The following is an 11,685-nucleotide window of genomic DNA, read 5'->3' on the forward strand; positions in this document are numbered from 1 at the left end:
AATGGAAACTCACTGCTTCTCTTTGCTCCACTTAGCCATCTTTTCCAAAGATAACTCTCCACATAGTCATTAAAATAGGGCTTGAAGTGCTATGCAGTTCAAGGGTGAAGAACGGAGATAGAGGAAAGTCAACTTTTGGAAGCACCTCTCTCTGTGGAAGTGGCATCCCTGTTCTGATTTGTGCAGCCTGAAGCATTCTGGGTTTGCGGCTTTCATCTCTCGAGGATTAAGGGCCAAGCTGGTAAAAGCCCAAGAGGTGCCTGTCTGCCTGCCTGCAGCTCAGAGTGGCTGGGGTCAGGGAGGAGGAGGCCAGAGGGCAAATGAGAACTCACTCGGTTTACAGCAGGGCAGTGCTCTCCTTGGCTCCTGGTGCCAAAAGGGCCAGGCAGCACTCCTTTCAATTCCGCTCTGATGTTATGCTGCACATTTTTGTTAATACGCAGCAATTTACGGGGCTCATTCCAGAACAACTCGCTTGCAGACTTTCCCCCTCTTTCTCTACTTATTCCACTTTTTAAAGCCATGTAACTCGTTCTGCCTTACCAGCATTTACTGCCACGGTAGCTTTTCTCACGTTACAGAAAATTGATTTTAGATGAAGAATCAATCTGGAGAAATTCAAACTAAGCAGCGAGAGAAACTCTGTCAATAGGAAACCTTTAGTGAAAATAATGGGACAAACAGAAATAAGCTTCCTAAGCGAGAGAACGCATAAATAATATATTACTCCAATTCATGCCTAATTGGAATATTTATCAAAGTTTTCCTTAGAGGCAGTAGCGCTCCCCTTAACATAATGTTTGCTCTTCACATTCAAAGGAATAAATCATGTGTGTTAAGCAACAGGAACATTTTTTTCTTTCTTTTTTTACAAGAATGGCAGGCTATTGACTAATTGCAGTAATTTTTACTAAGTACTACTTAAAAACCAACTCTAGTGCCGAAATGAATTGGACAGCCCTACTCCATCTTATCTACCCATGTACAGAGAGGCACCGCAAACAAACATGTATTTATTATAAGGGCAAAATTCTCAGCACCTCTCCCTACCCCCAGCATGTGAAAGCTTTGAAGCAAACACGAGAAAGACCATTCTTATTAGAAGATTCCCCATCAAACCTGCTAAGTATCTGATCAGCTAGCAAAGCCTAAGGAAAGTAAGTCTTGGCTGATGATGCACAGTGGTAGGGCAACAGGAATGCAACAAATGCATCCACATCAACTGTTTTCATGGACTTCCTGCTATAATCGTTTGGTGTTCCTCCATGTCAGGAGAAAGAGAAGCTTTACAGAGGATGCTGAAATTGGACTAGCACCAGTCTCAAGGTTAGAAGCCACAGCACTGAACTTTGAGACAAGGTTGTGAAGAATGGGTGGGCTCAGGGATGTTAATTATTTTAACTTCGTCTTGCAGGTCTGCAAGTGGCAGGCACAGCCTGCTGAAAACTAGGGCTCTTGAGTCCCATTTATTTCCATTAGTCTTACTAAATAAGTCACCTGGAGTACACACACACACACACACAAAATCACCTGATTTATTTGGATTGCATCCAAATTACACCAATCCATATGAAAGGAAATCCATGAAGGGAAATAGGAATGTACACACAAAACATTGCAAAAGGGTTCTCTGCCTTTGGAAACTCCAGTTGCAATTGTGTAGTTCTGGTCCAGATCCAGAGATCAAAAAACTCAACCATCAGCTTTGGGTGCCACATCTTATGAAGACCACAATAATAGCCTTGTTGGATTCTAGGATCCTGTTCCATACTGTGGCTGGTTGACCAGATGTCTATGGGAAGCTCAGAAACAGGACATGAAGACAACCCCCATCCATCCATGCAGGAAGGAAGGGGCTAGGTCCATAAATGCTCCTGCTTGCATGGATTTTGCACTTCCAGCCAATCTAGTCAATTCATTTACTATTATTTTATGTATTGATATATTAGCCACTCTTCAGCCTAGCTCTCAAAGTGGCATATAGACATAAAAAGCAATCACACATACGATAACTACATCAGTAGCAAATTGGAGTAGTTAGGGTAAGTCCATCATAAAAATAAACACAATTAAAGCATTAGCTTAACAGATCGGGGCAAATAAGGTTTTCACTTGGCATCCAAGAGAGAACCAGGACAGTGTCTGGAGAATCTTCTCTATTATATACTAACAGGAATGGCATCTAATGCAATAAGCTCCCAATTAGCAGCAAAGAGAGGGCAGCTAACATGATTGTGAATTTACCAGCTGGCTGAGCTATCATCACCTTGAAAAGCCAATGGGCTTCTGCTATCACAATGACAATAATCACAGGTAAAGTGTGAAGCAATTACAGCCACAGCTTTTCTTCAGAGCTTGCAATCGCTGCTACGCATTGGGCAAAAAACAAATTCAAAGCTCAGCTATTTCCAGCTAATGAAATGCTGCTTCTCTGCTATCCAATTTCACAATTATTTTCCAAATAACTAGGCAGGCTTGGTGAGCCGGTAAAATTGGCAGAGATAAATCAGGAGGATTCCTCTGTTTACTTAGGTAACCAAACCAGAATCAATACAGATCCAATTCCTCTTTCAGCTGCCCAGGATAGACCACAATCATCAAGGCAGAGCAGAAAAAGAAATACTTCAGCAGACTTCTTCTGGGCATATTTTTCCGTGGAACCTAAAGCTGCCCAACCCTTAATAAAGAGTTGGCCCCTTTGTAAGATGAATGATGCCTAAACCTTTTAAAATCCAGTGTGATTCCACACTCTGCTGTGCACTGGACAGAAGAACAAATAGCAGAGGCTGTGGGTGATCAGAAACAGAAAAGCTGGTTCACAAGTCTATTGTTTCAAGCCATTCCTTCCCCAAAATGGTTGGACGTCCAAGGCAAGTATCCTCTGAGTAAGAGACCTTTGGTGTCACCACACAACTGCTTTTATTTAGAAATGTAGGACTCAGGCAGGTATTAAAGGGTACAGAAGCAAGCATAAAAATAGGCATTGCTGACCCCCAACTCCGAATCCTGAAATCTAATGGCTACTAGAAAGTTACTAGCCAGTCTGCGAGACTGTGCACACAGAAATAGGTGGTTTCAGTCCCACTTAGGCACATTCCTTTATGGCACGCAATTGCCCTTTATCAGGCACTGCCCTCACCCATCAACAATGATGCTAGATTATTCCAAAGTAAAAAGTCAGCTCGTTATCACTATTATGCCAGTAAATCTGCATGTAGGGTTGTTTCTTGATTACATGTGTGCACTCTCTCTCTCTCTCTCTCTCTCTCTGTGTGTGTGCGCGTGTGTGCGTGTGTGTGTGTGTGTGAGAGAGAGAGAGAGAGAGAATTTTCTTTGTAGATTGGATTTCCTGGCAATTTCTAGATTCCAGATGTTCTAGATTGTTCCACCCTCAATATACGTAAATGTAAAGGAACCCCTGACCATTAGGTCAGTTGTGACTGACTCTGGGGTTGTGGCGCTCATCTTGCTTTATTGGCCAAGGGAGCCAGCGTACAGCTTCCGGGTCATGTGGCCAGCATGACTAAGCTGCTTCTGGCGAACCAGAACAGCACACAGAAACGCTGTTTACCTTCCCGCCGGAGTGGTACCTATTTATCTACTTGCACTTTGATGCGCTTTCTAACTGCTAGGTTGGCAGGAGCAGGGACCGAGCAACGGGAGCTCACCCTGTCCGGGGATTCGAACCGCCAACCTTCTGATCGGCAAGTCCTAGGCTCTGTGGTTTAACCCACAGCACCACCCGCGTCCCTTCTCAATATACACATCATCCAGCAAAACACCAACCAATTATTACAAACATGCCTGCATCCCAAGGCAATCAGGATGCTTTTCTTTGGGACCCGTGCTGCTGTGACAGCATTGCTACAGCAATATGTAATCAAATGCATGGTACATTTTTGTTCTCCAACCTAGATGCAGATACACTAGAACAGCATGCATTTCTCTTGCCACTAGTAGGTTGTCTTCAGCAAACTGCTGCCCAGTATTACTAAGGGATTGCAAAAGCAACATAACAGACACTCTTTTAATTTGGCAATTCCCAAACTATAAACTAGGGCGTGCTTATAAAAGTAAAGGTTCCTGCCACTTTCCAATCAGTCACCTGTCAGGTCAAGCAATTCTGTAGTACTACTGCATGAGGAATAATTCAGTCATACTTGGTGCTGAGATGCACTGGTTGCCTCACGTTGAATGCCTGCGATTCCTCCAGTGTGCCTTCAATTTTTATTTAGAAAAGTGGGCCACTACTGGATGCGATTCAGGAGACCCATGTTGAGCATCTCCTGTGATTTAAAAAATAATCAGACGTCACCCAGAGAGGGGCCAAAGAAAACTGGGATCACGGCACTGGGATGTAACCCTTTTGCATCAGACCGTAGTCCTCCATTAAAATCCTCTCCCCAGTGAAGCTGCTATTTGCCCCATGAGGAAAACTTGCAGGTATCATGGGGCAAATAGCAGCTCCAGGAATTTTCATTTTTGAATTGTATAAGACAGCAGGCACCGTATGCCTGTAATGCTGCTCAAAATAATAAGACCTTCAAATTCCACAGCCAAAGCCCAGGGTTTTGCTATTCAAGAATAAGTAAGAGCTAATTGGAGCCGGTTTTGGCACCAGATCTCTGCACTCCCCCCAGAAGAAGTCCTCCTCAGTGGCAAATGAACAAGCAATGCCTGAGACAGCTAATTCCAGGAAGTCAAAGGCTAATCTGAAGCAATGTTGAGCTAAAGCAGCACCCTTTGCATCAGAAGCTCCAACTATGTCAGGAAAAAAGGGACAAGATTTCACTAAACCTTTAATCTGCTATAAAAGGACACTATATAAGTCTAGTCAAGAGTGCCTCAAGCATAGTAATTCAGCCTCCAGTATCAGCAACGACCCAAACTCAGTTGCTAGGCTATGTACATATAGTCTACCTTGTTGAGCAAGATTCGAAAAGCTTAATATTTCAGATGTACGGTTCTACATTTCTCTCTGTACTGTTATTTGCACTAGGCCATCATCGTGCAGCACCCCACTGGAATGACTGGGTGCGCTGCATCACAATCCTGGATTTGCATAAAGTCTGGGTGGGGTAGGGGAACAAAAAAAGTAGGTTGACTAAGGTAAAAAAAAAGCCTGTGACATGGAAGCCAGAAGGGACAGACACTGAACTATTGTATTTTAATATTTTGTTGGAAGCCGCCCAGAGTGGCTGGGAAGCCCAGCCAGATGGGTGGGGTATAAATAATTTAAAAAAATTATTAGTATTGTTATTATGAAAGGGAAAAAGTAGTGGCAAGGTAATGGGAGAGATCTTAATACCTCAGGAAGGGATGAACATTGGGCGGTCTTTAAACAGAAAAGAAAAAAAATGTTTAACAAGGAGAAATAGTGGAGTTTGGGTACAACACAAAGTCAAAAGCCTTTCTCAACTCCCTTCTCACTCTACCAAAACCTTGCTTAAACTCTGCTTTGTCCTCTGTCTCTCCCTGCATTCCTAGACAAAGACAGTGCAATTTTTTGTCCGGTGGGTTAGGAGGGTCCCAGCTCATTAGCATGTATAGTGTGGGTGTTTTCTTGGTTCATTTCAGTTTGTAAAAGCAGCAACCACCTTATTTCATTCAGAAAATTACGAGCGTAAGTATTATTACAAGAAAATGCAAGAAATTCCTTCCCAATTACTGTTCCCATTTCTGCTTTCTCTGGAAGAAATATTCATCGTAAGGTCCTAAACCACCGTACTCATTTCTAAAAACATGTAGCAAGAAGCTTTAATTTTAATCCCTGTTTGCACATTTAATATAGTTTCAGGGAAATGCAAATATAGCCAAATTATTTTAAACCATTGTTGACTTGCAAACCACATCTGCTCTGTTGTTTGATCACTTTTCAAGAAACTGGTGCCAATTAAGCCCTCCTGTTTTCCAAGCTCTTCTACAGCAAGTCCTGCCAGTATCTACATGGAAGACTTAAGAACCCAAATCTTCTTTGTCTCTCTCTTTTCTCTTTCCCCCTCTTTGTGAGCATCTGCCTTTCACCTAGATGTAAAATATTCATATTTTCTTACTGCATTTTTTCCAGTGTATGTTTGAACCTGAAGTGGTTTGGCTTGGTTGATTTCAGTGGGTTTTGGCTGTGTGATAAGGGCATAAACTGTGTGTTTTGGGGAACAGGGCAGGTGGCAAAAGCCATTCCCAGCACCAATACCCCATTTGCTACCTGATCCACCCCAGTCTTCCTCACTGAGTGGCAGGGTCCAAAGGGAGCTTCTAAGAGATTAAATGAAGCCTCCCTGTGATTGGAAAAACTGCAGTACCAGAGTTCTTGATCCCAGAGAGACTTCCAAGCACAATCGGTCAAAAGCATTTGGAGGCCCCATTCAGACTAGTTCAATGCAGGGAGATTGGAGAGATCAGTTGAGGCCAACATAGTTTATGCCAGGGGCTGCCACGATGGGTTTCATGCAGCATCTCAGCCTCCCCCTCCTCGCTTTCTTCCAAGCAGTCATACAGTGGTTAGGATGGTGAGTTTTTGCTCCCTTGGAACTGAAGGCGAAGTTAGATGACTGATCCTCTTCTTCACTTTCTGTTTCAGCTCTACATGATTTTAAAAGCTGATTAATTCCACTGGAACTAGATCCTTTGGAAAAGTGAAGTATGTCCGAATGCTTTCTCTCTCTGTTTCTCCAGGGAGTGGGGTGGCCCCAATCCAGTCGAGGGGAGAGAAGTTATGAGAGGTGGTGACACCCAAAGTAAAGGAAAAGGGACCCCTGACCATTAGATCCAGTCGTGGCCCACTCTGGGGTTGCGTCGCTCATCTCGCTTTATTGGCCGAGGGAGCCGGCGTTCAGCTTCCAGGTCATGTGGCCAGCATGACTAAGCCACTTCTGGCGAACGCCGTTTACCTTCCTGCCGAAGCGGTACCTGTTTATCTACTTGCACTTTGACGTGCTAAGTTGGCAGGAGCAAGGACCGAGCAACAGGAGCTCACCCCGTTGCAGGGATTTGAACCGCCAACCTTCTGATCACAAGTCCTAGGCTCTGTGGTTTAGACCACAGCGCCACCCACGTGACACCCATAGCACTCCCTAAAAAATCCAAATGGGCCCACAGTTCTAAAACGGCTGACAACCCTTATACTAAACCATGGTTTAGAGTTTTGTGTTAACCAACCCCTTATAATCTACTAACATAGTAAAATGCCACTGCAAGTTTGAAGCAAACCAGCAGAACCACTTAGTAGCATTTTAAAACACATTATGTTGTAGACTTACATAGCATGTTTAGCAGCAGATAAAAAGTGTGTCATTAAACTGTCTGAGCTTTTGTTTTTTTATTATTTGCAAACCTGAAAAAATTATGCCGTTAAAGCATCCAGGGGGAAACTGTTCAATCCTGTCCATGACAGTTTCATTTAATCTAAAACACATCTATCAATTTCATTATAGCAATTTGCCATATCAGTACCAAAGAAATGAAGATGAAATAATTGTGTATCTCAGAACTTATAGATGCACAAAACCAGTCTGTAGCCACCCGCTGATCAAGTGCTAAAACTATTTTACAACTAATTTTCAAATTTATGCACATATAAATGCCCTCTTCCTTAAAATTGCAAACTTGTGGAGTGCCTCCCAACGGTCTTTGTTTTTAGTACATTGCAGTAGCAAGGGAATTGACATTTTATCAAAGAAGAGGTGCAGGGGTGCTGAACCCATTTGCAACCCAAAATTTCGCCTGATCTCTTCACACAAGGGACCTTTCATGTACCATCCCCACCAATGGAAGAAAAACTGTCTGGAAGTGTTTTTGATCAGAAAAGCAGCCCATAACTGGAAAGGCTAAGCACCCCTACCTTGTGTCACTGCTCCAAGGCTATGGTAAGAGCTTTCCAAGGCTATGGTAAGGCAAAGCAAAAATAATCAGGAGAACAGTATATATGTGTCACTTATATTTTGCCCTGGACTCTGGTTTAGGGGAAAAACAACAATGAACAAACCCAAATGCCCTTCCAAAACTTCCAATATTATTTTAAAGATTAAGCGTTCAGTCCAGGTAGTTGAATTTAGTTCCCCTTGAAAACAACAGAACTCAAGTTAAACTGTCTTAGCTTGGATCCAATCCAATGAAATAATTACCAGTGTTTTCCATACAGCCAGTTTCCTCCCCAGGTGAGCAGGCAGGCCCCAGCGGTGGTCTTCTTCCAGTGATTTCTGAGTGTGTGAAACATTTTGATAACCTTGGCCATGTTTATGTTTTACTCTGCAGCAGACCTTACAGGGGACTCCGATGCAAAGAAACAGCATGGAAGAGCATCTGTGTGGTAAACCGTAAATAAAAGATGAATATCACCTGAGAACAAGGAAATGGTTACAATGTTCACTAAACACTAAACATCTATTTCTTTCCTGTTAATAAAATAATGGCAGAAAATATTAAAGGATGAGAAAAATGTCTCCCTGAGTTTAACTTGATGCTACTTCTACACTTTGGAACTGCCAATTACATGTCAGATAAGTGCCGTCTCTATTGTCTCCAATACTGAAAACCTGGCTTTTTTCAACAAGCCTTTTAACTGTGGATCTTTGTCCCAGTTTATATCTGTACTGGATTTGAATTTTTTAAAAAATATTTAAAAATATGGAATCCTCTCTCTCTCTCTGCATATGTGTGTGTGTGTGTTCCTCCAAACACCGAGGCTCCATTTAGCCATCAAGTTTAGTGTTAACAAACATGCTTCTCCACAATAGAGGTTGCCACCTTTCATTTTCAAAGATTCTAGCAGTTCAGGCTAAGTGACTTGGAAATATACACATACACATACATAAAAGAACCTTTTGGCACCATATCTAAATTTGTCTGAGCCTGCGCCAAGTGGCTTTCCCTTGAAACAGGAAACATTTTGTTTGTTTGTTTCAAATCAGTATCAACGAGAGAGGTTATGTGAACAGAATGTTCCTCCCTTGGAGGCTACTGGTTTTCTTTAAAACACACACACATTATGGAAAGTTAAAATTACTGACCCCCCCCCCAATTAAAGCATTATTATTATTCTGTTTAGAGACATCACATTTCCCCTAGCTTTCTGACATGCAACGTATTTTACGGATGGGCCCCTGTGGCAACTAGCAATGAGGCAGAAATTATGGTCAGGCAGCAATTCCATCTGCAGATTTTCTGCTCTGCATTTTTTGAACCTCTGATCATTGCACCCTAGGAACAAGGAAAGCTGCTTTTATACCAACATGCTTGACATGGTCTATGCCAGCCGGTGGGCAACCTGTAGCTCTCCGTCTGTTGTTGGGGCTTTCATCTGCCCTGACCATGGGTGATGCTGCCTGGGGGTAGACTGAATGACCCTCGTGCTTCCCTTCCAACTCCACGATTCCATGATGACGCAGACTGCCGTCCACAAAGGCTTGCACCACAATAAACCGGCTTGTCTTTAAGGTTCTGCAGAAATAGTCACGGACACGGCAGTTCTGCCCTGCCTATCTGGCAGCCTTGCTGCTGCCAAGATCATTTTTTGTTTTGTTTGTGGTTTTCATTTCATTAATTATACTTTCCAAGTTTATACATTTCACTAATTTTAACAATCATTTTGACATTTCAAAACTTGACTCCCTCCCCCCCTTTCTGCAGTTCCTTAAATTTGTTTTAAATATCTTCTGAATATCCAAATAAACTTAATTTACTTCTTCATTCATCTTCTTTAAATATAAAACTCGTATAAAACTGCAGGTTATTACAATAATCCTGCCAATGCTTTTATTTGTTTATAATTTTCTGTACATATTCAATAAACCATTTTAACATTCTTTTGTAACAAAATAATGTTAACTTGATTTCTTATTCTTCTGGTAAGTTTCCCCATTTCTGCATATTCCAAAATGCCAAGATCATTTTTTGAAAGAAAAGGGGACACCCAGGGCTGGATTTTATGTTAGCCGCTCTGAGCCCGGACATGGCCGGGGAGGGCGGGATAAAAATAAAAAAATATTATTATTATTATTAAGGTTTGATGAGGCCCATAGCTACTGGAAGTAATGGGGCCCTTTATATGTCCAGCTGTCAACAACAAATTGCCGCTGTTTTTGTGTTGAATATATGCTATATGGTAATCTGTGGACCTAATAGGTATCTAAAGCCATTTGCCACTGTTGCTGTATGTAGGATTTATTTTCTTTTTTATCTCAAATTTTGGAAATGTACATCGTTTTTTCGTTTCCTTTAAATTTTTTGGTCGCCCCCAAGAGAGTGGGGCCCTAAGCTGTAACTTTTTTAGCTTATACGTAAATACGGCCCTGCACCCACCCGCACCCAAACGCCCCGAGCTCTTCGTAGGAAAGGCGGGACACGAGGCTGACTTTTGAAACGTGCGGCCTCACCTGACGCGTGGAGCCGCCTCTCGCCGCCTGCCGGCTAGCCTGCCTCCGCTCCGCGGCCCCTTCTGGCTCCTCCTTCTCCTTCTCCGCCAGGGCCGAGGCTGCCGCGAGCAAAGAGAAGCAGGGGGTCTCCCTCTCGCAGCCTCTCCCGGGCAGAAGCCTCCCGCTTCCGGGCGCCGCGCTGCTCCTTTCCCGCCGCCTTCCGCGGAAACAGAGAGCCGCCTCGCCTTGGTTCCGCGCGGGCCGCTTCCCCGAGAGAAAAGGCGCCGTCCCGAACGGAGGCGGCGCCGAGAGAGGACTGTTCATAAGTACAGCACGCGCGCACGCAAACACACACGTCGAGAAATGGCCTGGGAAAACCTCTTTTGCTCCCCACGTCGGGATCTTGTCACTGGTAGATCCGTGGGTGGTTCGGGGTTGACCGTAGGCTCCCGATGGTTTCATTAATTCATGTGTGTATAGTGCCGGATTTACGTATAAGTTAAACAAGCTATAGCTTAGGGCCCCGCTCTCTTGGGAGCCCCCAAAAAAATTAAAGGAAATTTAAAGGGGGGGGAATGGATGTACATTTTCCAAAAAAGAAATAAAAAACAAATAAAATAAAATAAAACGTACATACAGCAACAGTGTTTTGTGTTGTGTAGGCTCCTATGATGTAAGTAATGGACTCCACCTGCTAGCCTGCTTCCTAAAATACTTCTTAATTGTATTTCAGTTCAACAATTACTTTGATAAAAATATATATTTTGTTATGTGCAAATGGCTTTAGATACCTATTAGGTCCATAAATTACCATATAGCATATATTCAACACAAAAACCAGCAACAATTTGTTGTTGACAAAGAACAGCTGGACATATAAAGGGCCCCATTACCTTCAGTAGCTTAGGGCCTCATCAAACCTAAATCCAGCCGTGTGTGTGTGTGTGAAATTTTCTGTTTTACAATTTAAAATATACTTTAACATCCTTAAAATATCAATGACTTCCCTTCTTCTCTCCATTAGTAAAGGTAAAGGGACCCCTGACCATTAGGTCTAGTTGTGGACGACTCTGGGGTTGCAGCGCTCATCTCGCTTTATTGGCCGAGGGAGCCGATGTACAGCTTCTGGGTCATGTGGCTAGCATGACTAAGCTGATTCTGGCGAACTAGAGCAGCGCACAGAAACGCCGTTTGCCTTCCCGCCGGAGTGGTACCTATTTATCTACTTGCACTTTGACGGGCTTTCAAACTGCTAGGTTGGCAGGAGCAGGGACCGAGCAATGGGAGCTCACCCCTTCGCGGGGATTCAAACCAACGACCTGATCGGCAAGCC

At 43.3% G+C, this 11,685-nt stretch overlaps 1 protein-coding gene across 3 annotated transcripts in view; it reads right to left on the reverse strand.

Annotated features, from left to right (window-relative positions):
* The window catches only part of AGK (acylglycerol kinase), a 37,758-nt gene extending 27,085 nt beyond the window's left edge, over window positions 1-10,673 (reverse strand). Inside the window, exons 1-2 of one of the 3 annotated variants that reach the window (XM_083700728.1) lie at window positions 10,374-10,673; window positions 8,124-8,301 (exon numbers count right to left, since the gene is read on the reverse strand). In XM_083700728.1, coding sequence (XP_083556854.1) covers window positions 8,124-8,291 — 168 coding nt within the window. In that variant the 5' untranslated portion in view covers window positions 8,292-8,301; window positions 10,374-10,673. Of the gene's footprint in view, window positions 1-8,123; window positions 8,302-9,230; window positions 9,401-10,373 lie in introns of those variants that run through there. The other 2 variants (XM_083700729.1, XM_083700727.1) reach the window with 2 other exon arrangements.
* Window positions 10,674-11,685: the final 1,012 nt, after the last annotated feature.

The sequence above is a fragment of the Podarcis gaigeae genome (genome assembly GCF_964106915.1).
Source record: "Podarcis gaigeae genome assembly, chromosome: 10".
NCBI classification, from domain to species: Eukaryota; Metazoa; Chordata; class Lepidosauria; order Squamata; family Lacertidae; genus Podarcis; species Podarcis gaigeae.